This window comes from Vombatus ursinus, unplaced genomic scaffold (genome assembly GCF_900497805.2).
Source record: "Vombatus ursinus unplaced genomic scaffold, bare-nosed wombat genome assembly UNPS02000582.1, whole genome shotgun sequence".
In the NCBI taxonomy this organism is placed as follows: Eukaryota; Metazoa; Chordata; class Mammalia; order Diprotodontia; family Vombatidae; genus Vombatus; species Vombatus ursinus.
Genome location: NW_020940360.1, coordinates 34491937 through 34505499, shown reverse-complemented (window position 1 = coordinate 34505499; position 13563 = coordinate 34491937). Strand labels below are relative to the sequence as shown.

Sequence of the window (13563 nt, the reverse complement as noted above, 5' to 3'; positions counted from 1 at the left end):
TTCTTTCTCTGGAGGTATATAGTATTTTTCATCATGAGTTCCTCAGAATTGTCTTGAATCATTGTATTGCAGAGAATAGCTAAGTCATTCACAATTGATCATTGTACGATATTACTGCTACTGTGTACAATGTTCTGGTTCAGCTCACTTCACTTTGGATCAGTTGATGTAAGTCTTTCTAGGTTTTTCTGAGAGCATCCTGCTCATCATTTCTTGTAGCACAATAGTATTCCATCACAATCACATACCACAACTTGCTCAGCCTTTCCCCAATTGATAAACAGCCCTTCAATTTCCAATTCTTTGCCACCTCAAAAAGAGCTGCTAGAAATATTTTTGTATATATAGGTTCTGTTCCTTTTTGTTTTTTATCTCTTTGGGATACAGATCTAGTAGTGGTATTGCTGGGTCAATGGGTATGTATAGTTTTATAGCCTTTTGAGTATAGTTCCAAGTTGTTCTCCAGAATGGTTGAATCAGTTCACAACTCCACCAATAGGGCATTAGTGTCACAGTTTTCCCACATTCCCTCCAACATTTCTGATAGATGTGGGGTGGCACCTCAGATAAACCTTTATTTGTAAGGAAGAAAAACAATTAAGTAAAACAGTTAATACCTTGATCACATCTGATAGTGTGTATATCATTCTGTCCTCATCATCTCCACTTTTCTCCTGAGAGGAGGAAAGTATGTTTCATATTCTGTTGTCGAGGACCATTGTTATTTTAATTATTATATTTTTTTTTGGTTCTGCTTATTTAAATTCTATGTTAGTTCATACAGTTCTTTCCCTATGTTTGAGACAGTGTTTTTAGACTGTACAACTGACACATGCTGCACTTGAGTAGAGGGTGTATTGCCGTACCTGTGGGCTATTAGGGGAAACTAGGTGGCGCCATAGTGCACAGAGCACTGGGCCTGGAATCAGGAAGACTCATCTTTCTGAATTAAAATCTGGCCTAAGAGTCTTACTAGCTGTATGACCATGCGCAAGTCACTTAACATGTTTCTTGAACTGTAAAATGCAGATAACAGCATCTACGTTAAATGAGGTAATAATTGTAAAATGCTTAGCACAGGAGCATTGTATAAATGCTTATCTCTCCCCACTTCCACAGTGATCATCCAGAACAGCCCTATATCACTTACGCCTTAATTTTGCAATTCCCTTGACCTTTATGAAGCTTGAATATCACTTTTTAGGGGTAGAAGTAAAGTCAAAATTTATATTTCTTTAGGAAACAATGGAGAATATTTAAAGATGATCCACTTTGGTATAGATAGATAGATTACATACATTTATGTGTTAAAATATTCTAATTTGGCTTAATTTACTTTTTACTTATGTCTAAATCAAGTCAAAATATGATATTATTCTTTTTTGATTTTTTTTTTTTTTTAGTGAGGCAGTCGGGGTTAAGTGACTTGCCCAGAGTCACGCAGCTAATGACATTGTTCTTGAAAAAAAAAAAATACCTTGCACTTCTCTAGAGCCTAAGGCTCCCTCTTTTTCCCCTTTTATAGAGAAACTAAGACATTGAATTAAGTGACTTGCTCAGAATTTTGTGGCAAGTCTGTATTTGAGCTGGTACTCTGGAGTCCACTTTTTATTTATGCCTACACCAAGTCATTTTTCGGCCAATTCTTAATTTTAACCTTCTCTTTTAACAAAGAAAAACAAGTGAAAATTTTTAATACAGAGACCTTGTCTGACAAATATTCTTCCTAGTAGTCCCCAACTTGTCTGCTACAGAGGAGGCGCTAGCTGTGTTTCCTTATCTCTTCAGTAGGACCTTCTTTGACTTTCAGTTTTCTTTTAGTTTAGGTAATTGTAGGTATTGTGTATCTTTGTTTTTCTTATTTTGCTTTGCATCAGTTCATAGAAGTCTTCCCATGTTTCTCTGAATTCCTCATATTTGTCATTTCTTATTGCACAGTCATATCCCATTACATTCAGATGCTGTAATCATTCCTCAATTGATAGGTACCTGTTTTGTTTCCAAAGTGTATGTGTGTGTGTGTGTATGTGTTTACCCAGTAGTGGGACTTATAATTTGATTTTTAATTTTATTTCTTTCTTAATTTACTAGGAGTTTTTTTTTTTTGCAAGGTACTTATTTAATTTGGCAGAGGCACTAAACATTTTTTAAACTAATCTAAAGTTTTGGAATAGGAAATATTTTGAAAATAACGTGAAAGACATTTGAGAAAATGTAATGCTAAGAAGTAATTCTCAAAATATACTCTCTGTAGATTTTCATTTGGGATTCTCTTTCCAAATGAGAATTGCTTTCAAACATTTAGAAATTTATACATACAGTGAATACTTATATATTATTACCATTTACATTAGTTATGGTTGACTCATGGAAGCATCAGCATTGTTGCTTATGAATTGGGTCCTTATAATTGGCATTGCTTTGCCTATAGGTTACTCTCTTTGCCAAGGACTGCTTAATAAATATTCTCATTGTTTGCCTTGAAGCTAGCTTTTCAAAACTTTCATATAGTTTCCTGACATCTCATAAGGACTTAGAATCATTTTTAGAGCTGTGAAGCTCTAAAGATTCAGTTCCTAGACTAGTCCTCAAATAAATACATGGAATCAGTAAGTATATAGAATAGTCAAAGGATTTACCCTAAGGCTGAGACTCAGTCAAGTTTACCTGGGAATAGTACTTCGATTATCTAGAATAGAGGTTCTTAACCTTTTCTGTGTCATGGACCTTTACGTCTTCTCATGGAGCCTTATGGACCCCTTTCAGGATAAAGTTTTTTAAATGCATAAAATGAAGTACATAGGTATGCAAAGGAAACCAATTATTTTGAAATACTCATCCAACTGTATGAAGCAAAAAACAAACAAAAAAGTAGACTTCAGGTTAAGAACTGGCCTAGAAGGAGAAAAGATACTTTTATTATTGAAATATGACAAGTTGATTTGATATTTTTCAATGATATTTTTCCTCAGTTTACACATTCTCACTATTTGTCTTGAGTCCCCAGAAAGTGTAATTAAAATTGGGATCATGCTTTATAAATTTTTATGGTCAGAGTACACCCTGTTTCTGACATGTTTTTCTTCTTTTTATAGTCAGTCAACTAGCATTTCTTGAGTGCCAGCTCTGTGTTCAGTGCTGGGGATCCAGAGAAAGGCAAGAGACACTCACAGATGATTGTAGTTACCTTAAAATATGATAAGGCCCCATCTTTTTTCCCCCTTTATAGAAAAACTGAGACATCGGAATAAATGACTTGTTCAGAATTTTGTGGCAAGCCTGCATTTGAACTGGCACCTTAAAACCCGCTTGGGCATGCTGGTTCAGTGTTGTTAACCACACATTCTGCCCCTCTCTTAGTATTTGCATTCTTTCTGGAATATTACCAATAGATCCACAGAGCAGGCATTCCCATTTGTTTTTAGGCATTTCCTTAGATCGCAAGGCCACCATTTAAGCCAAACAAACCACCAAAAAAACCCTCTACCATTCTTTTAGGAGACAAAGGTGAGAAGGCTGGCATAAGCTATTGGCAGCCAGGGCCAGTAAGAAATACCAGCTGGTGAGGACATCAAAGAATCTGAACACATGGGGATTTGATGTGTATATTGGAGCCATACTAAAAAAAAAAAAAATCCCACCAAAATAACATTGTTTTCCCCAGGAAAGTATTGAGGAAAATGTGCTTCTATTCAGAGCCTAGAGCTTGACTTTACCTATTGTATTGCTAAGCAGCCTTATTTACTGCAGCTTAAATTAATTTCAGCTCAAATTGGTTTAGAAATGACACAGAGTCTCAAGTTTGATTTATATATAAGTATATAGTAAAAGTATTTATTATTAAGATAGTAAAATAGGATTGATTAGTAAGTAGAATAGAGTTAGAGTTAGTAAGTCCCAGTAGGTAACAATAACATACTTAAGTCTCAATCATATCAAATCTTGTCACAGTCAATCATCACTCTAAGGGGAGCCATCTACATCTGAATCACATGGGCTGGGGAGTCCTGGTTTTCAGCCTCCAGAGTCCCAACAGGAAAATCCCAGGCTACACGTCTGCACCTCGGGGGAGACTCCAAAGATAAAGTCGGTAGTACCTGCTTTTAGTAGTTCCTTCTAACAAAGAAGGCAGTTTGCCAAAATAAATGCGTAATCTGTGGGGAAGGAGCTGTTCTCAAAACTATCCTTGAGAGTATTCCTGTTTATGAATATCTGGTTCCTGGAGGGGTGAACAGCACTTCCTGGGAGCAAATACCATAAACAGTCCTTCTGCATATAGCTAGGAGTAAAATTAACATGAAAAAAGAGTCAGGGTCAAATTTCAGGCATGCTGAGTGAGATCAGAATGTCTTTTTTTGAATTCATTCATCACACCTGTGAATCCAAGGAAGTCTCTTAGAGACAGCTATGTGGTTCAGTACATAGAGGTCTAGACTTGGGGTCAGGAAGACCTGAGTTCACATCCTCCCTCAGATACTTATTAGCTGTGTGGATCAGTCATAACCTCTCTCAACCTCAGTTTCCTCCTCTGTAAAATGGGGATTATAATAGTAATACCTACGTCACAGAGTTATCGTGAGATTAAATGAAATAACCGTTATGAAGCACTTAATAAAACTTAAAAGTATCCTGTAAATGCTGGATATTATTATTACTGATAAGCATTGGTGTCGGGGAAAAGACTCTTTAGGGTTTTAGTCTTGACTCTGCCACTAACAAGCTATATTGGTTTTCCCACTTTCACTCCTTTTCCCCTTACATTCTTCTCCCTACTGCCTGCTGACTCTCCCATTGGTGAGTTCCTCCTGGAACCTCCATTTCTGGGGAAGGGCTCAACCCAGTCACCTGTCATCCTTCAGATCTCACTATCCCCCGACAAGGATACTTTCTTCTTTTTCCTCTTGTATGTATTATCTTCCCCCATTACAGTGTAAGTTCCCCGAGGCTAAGGGACTATCTTTCTGTTTGTCCTAAGCACTTAAAAAATGCTTATTGAAGTGAATGTTGAAAATTATCTTTACATGTAATTGAAAAAATTAAATTCTATTAAGTGGAAGAAAAAATAGAAAATAAAAATAAAACATACACACACATACAATGCTTATTGACTGTTGCTTAAAATTGATATAAAATGAGGTGTTTCTCCCCAAGTATGATATTGAAAGTTTACTGGGAGAAGCAAATCACCAGCTCCCTTTCTACAGGAAATAAATGCCTGCCTGGGGATATCCATTCTTCTGGTAAAACCCATTTAATCTCTATGGAAAATTCTCCTGGCACATGAATTAATGTGGGTACAGTTTGAATAAAAGGAGATGCCATCTTTTCAATGCTCTCAATCCTGTGGTTGGATGAATGCGTTTCTGGTCTTTAGACTCTCTAATAGAGGAGGCACAGATTTGCCATACTTCGTATTCATGATATGAGTGGTCCATTTCTAGTCCATGCTAGGACCAGAGATTGAGGACACCCTTGGCTAAGGATAGAATAATTTTAGGGGCCCTTCTTTGGATCCTGAGCCTTTCTGAAGAGGGTCTGAAGCACTTACATTTTTCTAGACATCCTTAGGGGGAGAGCTTAGAGAAGGGAATAGGGTATGGAACCATCCAGACTTTGCTGGGATCATCTGTAATGGGAGAGGATTCCCCCTGGACCAACTAAAATCACAGACTGGAGGGATAAGGAATAGGGCCTGTAGAATTGCTGTTCTGGGAAATTCAGCAAGTAGTTTCCTGCATCCGCAGAGAAAACATCCCCTAAGGAATAAATGCCAGAGGTTGGACTTGTTCAAGGAGGAGTGAAATTGATTTGGCAGCTAGGTAGGATGGTAGATTAAAATGCTCCAGCTTCTCTTCCCCTAGCAGCATTTTGATTAGCATCTGCTAGGGTAGGTGGAAAATTATCTACTATTTATAAAGTACTTTGAGGCTTACAGAGCTGCTCTACAAATATTATTTCATTAGATCCTCAACAAACCTGGAAGGTAGGTGCTACTATTATCCTACTATATCATTTTATAGATGAGGAAACTGAGGCAGGCAACAATTAAGTGACTTGCTCAGGTTCACACAGATAGTAAGTATACAAAAAAAGAGATTTGAATTCAGGTCTTCCTCATTGCAGGCCCAGTGCTGTATGCACTATGGCACCACCTAGTGGCCTTGACTTCTTATGCGTCATATATTTTTTTCATTTTGATGGCATTTTTCATAGATTTTATTTTTCTTAGTCTGCTTTCAAAAAAACCCTACGAAGGAGAGATAACAGATTTTATTGTCTCCATGTTACTAAAAGAGTGAAATGATTTGCCTGTCACACAGCTAGATAGTAACAGAGCCCAAACGAGAACCTGAGACTGCTGCTCTAAGTTTTCAGTTCTCTCTTTTGCAGAAACATGTAGCCAAGCTCCCTCCTTTTTAGTGTACGAGAACACGTGGCCAGTGCCAGGGCAGGCCAGTCATTGGAGAGATTCCAGGTTCTTATGTCCCTTCAGGAAGAAGACCCTCAGAGCTGTGTGTCATGAGGTGGGAACCCCCTCTCACCAGTAGCAATCATAATAAAAATGATAATAATAAGAAGAAGAACAGTAATAGTAATAATAGATAGCCTTTAAGGTTTGCAAAGCACTGTATATATGTTATCACATTTTTAAATTATAAGCTGATTTAGAGCTGGGGGTTGAATAGCCTATGTGAACTTTAGCTGATTGGGTTTCAGGGTTGGAAAAATTCTGCCTCTATGCGAGCTTCTTCCAATTAACCTGCCCTCACATCTCTGTCAGTCATTAACATTTCTCAATGTGTGTGCCATGGGTAAGGGGGAAGAGAGGAGAGATAAATGATAGAACCCACTTAACCACTATGGAAAACTTTTTTTTCTCCCCTAGGCGCTTCTGGCTGGCATGAAGAACAGAGAGACCAATTCACCTAACCAAGGGAATGTAGAGCAGGCCAATAAAAGCAAGAGCTCCGGCATTGGGTGGCTATGTGAGGAAGAACCCTTGAGTGACGTAACCACCCCCTCCTATAAGAAGCCTCTGTATGGCATCTCACACAAGATCACCGAGAAGAAGAATCCAACCGGGGGAGACCAGTTCACCAACTATGAACTCTATGAGAAAGTCACGTCCAGCAATAGCCCATCGCCCCTGCGGCTCCTGAATGAGCAGAGGAAACGGGACTCCAGCAATCCTGCTCCCCTGGCCGTGGTTACCGGGGCAGACAATGACCCCAACATCTACTCCCTGATTCAGAAGATGTTCTATACTCTCAACACGCTGAATTCCAACATGTCCCAGCTGCACAGCAAAGTGGACCTGCTCTCCCTGGAAGTCAGTCGAATCAAGAAACAGGTGAGCCCCACGGAGTCCGTGGCCGAGTTCCAGCCGCCGCCAGAGTACCAGCTCACGGCCGCCGAGCTCAAGCAGATCGTGGACCAGAGCTCCTCTGGGGGTGACCTGGCCTGCCGCCTGCTGGTGCAGCTGTTCCCAGAGCTGTTCAGTGATAACGAGTTCAGTCGGAACTGTACCACATGTGGCTTCGTGAACAAGAAGAAACTCGAGTCTCTCCATCTCCAGCTCATCCGAAACTACGTGGAGGTCTGCTACCCCTCAGTGAAGAACACGGCTGTGTGGCAGGTAGAGTGCCTGCCTCAGGTCAATGACTTCTTCAACCGTTTCTGGGCCCAGCGCGAGATGGAGAGTAGCCAGCCGAGCGGCCAGACGTCCGCCTTTTACGAGACGGAACAGGTGGAAGCCCCCCACTTCCTCGATGACAAAGAGCAGGAAGAGGCTTTGTCCCTGGACCGCAGCAGCACCATTGCCTCTGACTATGTCCTTGATGCGCAGGACCTCAATGAGTTCCTCGATGAGGCCTCGTCCCCCGGTGAGTTCTCCGTCTTCCTCCTGCACCGGCTGTTCCCCGAGCTCTTCGACCATCGTAAGCTGGCAGAACGATACAGCTGCTATGGGGATGGCGGCAAGCAAGAGTTAGACCCACAGCGCCTACAGATTATCCGCCGCTACACAGAAATCTACTTCCCTGACGTGCAGGAGGAGGAGGCGTGGCAGCAGCAGTGTGCCCAGAGGATCAATGATGAGCTGGAAGGCCTCTGCCTCGATGGCAGCGAGTGCGAGCAGTTGAGGGACGACTGTTATGACTCCTCCAGCCTTCCCGACGATGTGTCCATCATCAAGGTGGAAGATAGCTTTGAGTATGAGAGGCCTGGCCGAAGGTCTAAGAAAATCTGGCTGGTTCCCATTGACTTTGACAAGCTGGACATCCCCCCGCCCGACTTCGAAGTGCCGATGTCTGACTATCTGCTCAACAAGGAACAAATTCGGAGCATCTACGAAAGCAGCCTGTCCATAGGGAACTTTGCCTCTCGGCTCCTGGTTCACCTGTTCCCCGAACTCTTCACCCATGAGAATCTGAGGAAACAGTATAATTGCAGTGGTTCTCTGGGGAAGAAACAACTCGATCCATCCCGGATCAAACTTATCCGGCACTATGTGCAGCTCTTGTACCCCAGGGCCAAGAATGACCGGGTGTGGACGCTGGAGTTTGTCGGCAAGTTGGATGAGAGGTGCCGTCGGAGGGACACAGAGCAGAGGCGTACCTACCAGCAGCAGCGAAAAGTCCTTGTGCCGGGCCTGGAGAGGAGGGACTTCATGAACTATGCAATCAACCCCGAGAGGTTCCGAGAAGAATTCGAAGGACCCCCACTGCCTCCAGAAAGGAGCAGCAAGGACTTTTGTAAGATTCCCTTAGACGAATTGGTTGTCCCTTCCCCAGACTTCCCTGTGCCTTCTCTCTATCTGCTGTCTGACAAGGAGGTAAGGGAGATTGTGCAACAGAGCCTCTCCGTAGGCAATTTTGCTGCCCGGCTCCTGGTCAGACTTTTCCCAGAACTCTTTACCCCAGAAAACCTCAGACTGCAATACAACCACTCTGGTGCTTGTAACAAGAAGCAACTCGACCCGACCCGACTACGACTGATCCGCCATTATGTCGAAGCTGTTTACCCTGTGGAGAAGATGGAGGAGGTGTGGCATTACGAATGTATCCCCAGCATTGATGAGAGGTGCCGGAGACCCAACAGAAAAAAGTGTGACATCTTGAAAAAAGCCAAGAAAGTGAAGAAGTGATAGGAAACTGTTCAACCTCTGAAACTTGGGGTCACTAAGTTCTTAGTGAAGGGCATACTTGGAGACTCAGATGGTTATTTTTTAGCATTGGGATGGCATCCACAGGGGTGCCTACTTGCAACAGTGGGAAGTGGCTTACTACATTTGCACACTTAGAGACCTACTAAAACAAAGCATCAAAAAGCTTGAATTTTTTCTGGCCCTGGTCTGAAATGCATATGCACCAAGTTCCCTTAGTGCTCAGGCAGACAGACTTTGCTCTGAGCAATAATTTTCCAACCTAGAATGGAAGGTTTTTTTTACTCTTTCCTTTTTACTGTTTAAATGGCAAGTTATGCATCTGTATTGTTCCTCTCCCCACTTTTGCATCTTCCATTTTTATCACTTTTTAAAAATTAAACAGGAAAATAACAAAAAAAAATCATTGAGCTCTTTGAGGGCAATTTTCATGGGAAAAAAATATCTTTTACACAGTTGAGCTAAAGTACTGTAACCAGAAATTTTCAAACTTAGGAGTTTTTTTAAAAAGACATTTGAAGATTTTTGTAATTCTTGGAAATGCCATGCTTGTTAGAGCTGATCTCAGCATCAGGCATGGTATATCGGCTGTGGGTCCTGCTGTCCATGTCCTAATACTTGGTTTTGGCATGGCCAAGATAACCACATTGATGTCAGTAGGGTGAAACTGCCCATGTTTTTATTTTCACTGTGATCAATACTAAAGTTTAGGCATGGTGTACATGTGTTATCTCTTGTGACCCCACAATCAATAGAATGTTAGGCTCACTTATCTAATAGGAAAAAAAACAAAACACTGGATGATGATAAGAATGTAGACAGATATTGAAACCCACATTTAGAGCACCGTCAGAGGTTTAGCTATCCCTTTTTTCTCCCTTATTTCACACAGGGAAAGGAAAAACACCTGTGAAATTGCATTTTGCCATTAGGTTCACTACTCTGCCTAAAAACAGTTCCCTTTATGGTTATAAGAAGGTACCACTTGAATTTCCTAGATATATCTCTTCCAAAAGGTAGACTATAGAAACAGCCCAGTGATTAATGTCACGGAATCTCATGAATGTGAAGAGACTTCCCCACACCTCAGTGGCTACCTAGGGAATCTATCAAAGGACCCCAACACTTCAGGGCTAGCTTGATGCCTACCCCAGAGTCTCTGCAGTTTGGGACAGATGCCACACTAGGTCTCAAACTGGACCGTATTCTTATGTCCCATTTGCCTCCCAAGTATCCTCTTTGAAATTTCCCTGTGGACTCCTTAAATTGATCTCTTTCAGTGCCTGGTTTATTTCTTAGTCCCACAGTTTATGTCAGTAGAGTACTGTCCTGCTTGTCTAGCTAATGAAGAAAGACCACTCTAGCCTAATGGCATGCTATTCAAGGAGTTACAACCCTCAGAGACCCAGAGAAATCTTTATAAAAAAAGATGTCACAGACACTCCCTCATGTTTATGTGGCCAAATACCTAAGAAGATAAGGGGACCTCCCACTGAAAACTCACTTGGCTAAACATGAAATTGACAGATTGCATCCACAGTCTTTATGAAATCCTTGTGAAGTTTTTAAAATTTTAAATTTTAAAAGTTTAATAATTCAGTTTGAGAGGCAGCGTGGCCTACGGCTTGCCTTGGGAATCTGGAAGACCCTTGATTCAGGTCTTACCTCTGATATATTTCTGCTATTTCTATCCTCTTTCCTCCCCCCCCCAAAAAAAAAGATTTTAAAGGATTTTTTTTAAAATCTGGAATTTTTCTTGAAATTCAGTTAATTCCATCAGCCATTGAGCACAGTTTACCTTTTTGTCTGTGATATTTATCAGTTTATCACAGCATCTGGAATTGAAACACACTTATTATATGTATTTGTCTTAAACTTCAGGGGATATGTTGTTCCCTACCACCCACAAACATTAGGGATGATTCTTAGGTATCATGAAGTTTCAGTATGTGCAAAGACTATCCAAATCTTAGAAGCACTCATTGGCTTCAGAAATGTCCGGACAGCCAGGGGTTGCCCTGGGAGCCCCCAGTGGTATATTTTCTTCTCTTCAGGTCATTCTGGTATGCCTTAGCCTTCCTTCTAAGGATTGTGGATTGCATCTCCCTCCTAGTGGCATCACTACTCAGTAAGATAGCTCAGTCGAGTTTCTGAGGACCCTGTATTTGGTACCTGCCCTCTAGAACTCTTCTGGAGAGGATCCCGAGGCCAGTGAAAATCATCCTTGTTTTTAGAAGATGCAACAGGGGCAGCTCAGTGTCGCAGTGGATAGAGCACTGGCCCTGAAGTCAGGAAGACCTGAGTTTAAATTTGGCCTCAGACCAAACACTTGACACTTACTAGCTGTGTGACCCTGGACGAGTCACTTAACCCCAATTGCCTAAAAAAAAAAAAATGATGCAACACAGCTCAGTTCCTCCTCTAGAGCTACAGTCATTTAGTAATCCATTTTTTAAAATACTCACTTGCCTTGATTTTTAAAAAAAAATTTTTTAAAGAGAAATTAGCAGGAAACAGAAATCAAATAAGCTTCTTTGTAACCTCTGAGTTTTAGTCTTCTTTCCAAATCCATGATGAGCTCACTCTCCTTTATTGTCTTAACTGCCTAGGATTTGGCCTTCCAGAAGGTAATCAGAAGGAATAAATTCCAGTATAAAGTCACAGAATAATTCCAGAAAGCCATTTCGTATCTCTCCTAGCCAGGAAATGCCTCCACATCCTTACTCAGTCCTTATGAAGGGTGTCTTCTGTGTTGTCATTAGTGGGCTACTCCAGCCCACTTTTTATATTAAAGCAATAGAAGTACAAAATACTTGATATTTCCCCAGGAGTTTAGAAGCATTCTGCCACCTTTTTGGCACTCTCTTTTGCTTCTAAAAAATATGTTTTTTTATATCTTGTGTTTCAAAGGCCAGAAGAATTAGCATAGTTTTCTTCTAAAGTTGGTAGCACATACTTAACAACCATCACCTGTCTGTGGCATCTAAAAAGAATGTACAAAGAGAGTCATGAATGTAACTTAAATCTACATGATCACAATTCAACAGGGAATAAAATTATGCCCTGGGTCATAGGTGCTTTATGTCTAAGTAAGGGAACAAATCCCACTCTGTCACTGTTTACCCTTTCACTGTCTTTTTTTTTTTTTTTTTTGGTGGGGGGAGGATGAGAAAAGGGAGGAAGGGAGGGAAGGATTAATCAGTAACCAGTCAATTGGATCTACTGTGTAGGGAATTGAATTGGCAGTTAAAAGTGGTAAGAGTAATTGGGTTGGCCATGGTCTGGTTATTAAGGACCTGTATGCTATGACCTTTGTTTCTACCTTGGTCTCTGAATGTTTTCATGCTTGATTAGGGGTGGGGTAGGGGTGAGTCTAGGAAAGTAAACCTTCTGATTGACTATGGCCAAGTGAGTTCTCACCTTGTGCATCTGGGCAGGCAAAAAACTAGAAAAAAACAAAACAAAAAGAAAAGCTTGCCTGTGTAGATCCAGCCTTAATAATTTCTGACATCCTAGGTATAGCAGACCATGCATAAAGGGGATGCCAGAGTAAAAACCTTCTGTAGAGAAATAAGAACAGTTTTACCAAAGATAATGAACTGATATCACATAATGACTGCACCTTCCTCTTGATTCGAGTGCATCCTTAGAAACCTGAATGTAACACAAACCCAGGACTGTTTTTTTATAATTGTATGCTCTCTAGCAACTTTGTGTGAATTTTTATACAAGCACTGTTTTATGGGTTATATAAAATGTCATAGAAAAAGCATAGAGTCTTGCAATCTAGTGTTTTAAGTCTGGAGAGCGGTTTTGGGGTTCCCCTCCCCATCTTCAGTCTGCGATCTACTATCTCAGTTTATTTTTGCCTTTCCAATTTGGCCACTTGCTTAACACCTTCTGTACCAAAGAATATAAAAACTACTCGGTCATTCCTACCAATGGGGTTCTTTGGAATCTAATACCTGGTGCTGATTAACCACGGCTTCTTCTATTTCGATTGCAATTAGGCCTGACACTTCCCTGATAGAGGTCAGCAGAGGAGTTCATTCACAGAGCACATCCTGCAAGGCCGGTTATAAGCCACCTCCCTAATGAGCTGCCGAGGGGGAGACTGGTGACCTCTTGGTCACATGCCAGACCATTTCTAACACTTAGACTTGCAACGCCTTCTGAAGTTCTCCCCTTTATCATTTTGGGTTAAATTGGACTTACTTCCTTGACGCTGGTCTTTATTATTAGCTGATGGGACAGAAAGGTCTCATGTTCTTTCTCCTCCTATCTCCTTCCAATTTACTATTTTTATAAATTCAGGTGTTTATAAATTCATTGCAGAGATTAATTGTAGAATGCTTTATTGGGAGAGATATTTCCCTCTCATTGGGCTATTGAGATGTGAA

At 41.0% G+C, this 13563-nt stretch overlaps 1 protein-coding gene across 3 annotated transcripts in view; it reads left to right on the top strand.

Annotated features, from left to right (window-relative positions):
* The window catches only part of BEND3 (BEN domain containing 3), a 67705-nt gene extending 56208 nt beyond the window's left edge, over positions 1–11497 (top strand). For all 3 annotated transcript variants that reach the window (XM_027853657.1, XM_027853675.1, XM_027853667.1), the window contains exon 4: positions 6887–11497. In XM_027853657.1, the coding sequence (XP_027709458.1) occupies positions 6887–9145 (2259 nt within the window). In that variant the 3' untranslated portion in view covers positions 9146–11497. The remainder of the gene's footprint in view (positions 1–6886) is intronic.
* The last annotated feature ends 2066 nt before the right edge of the window (positions 11498–13563 follow it).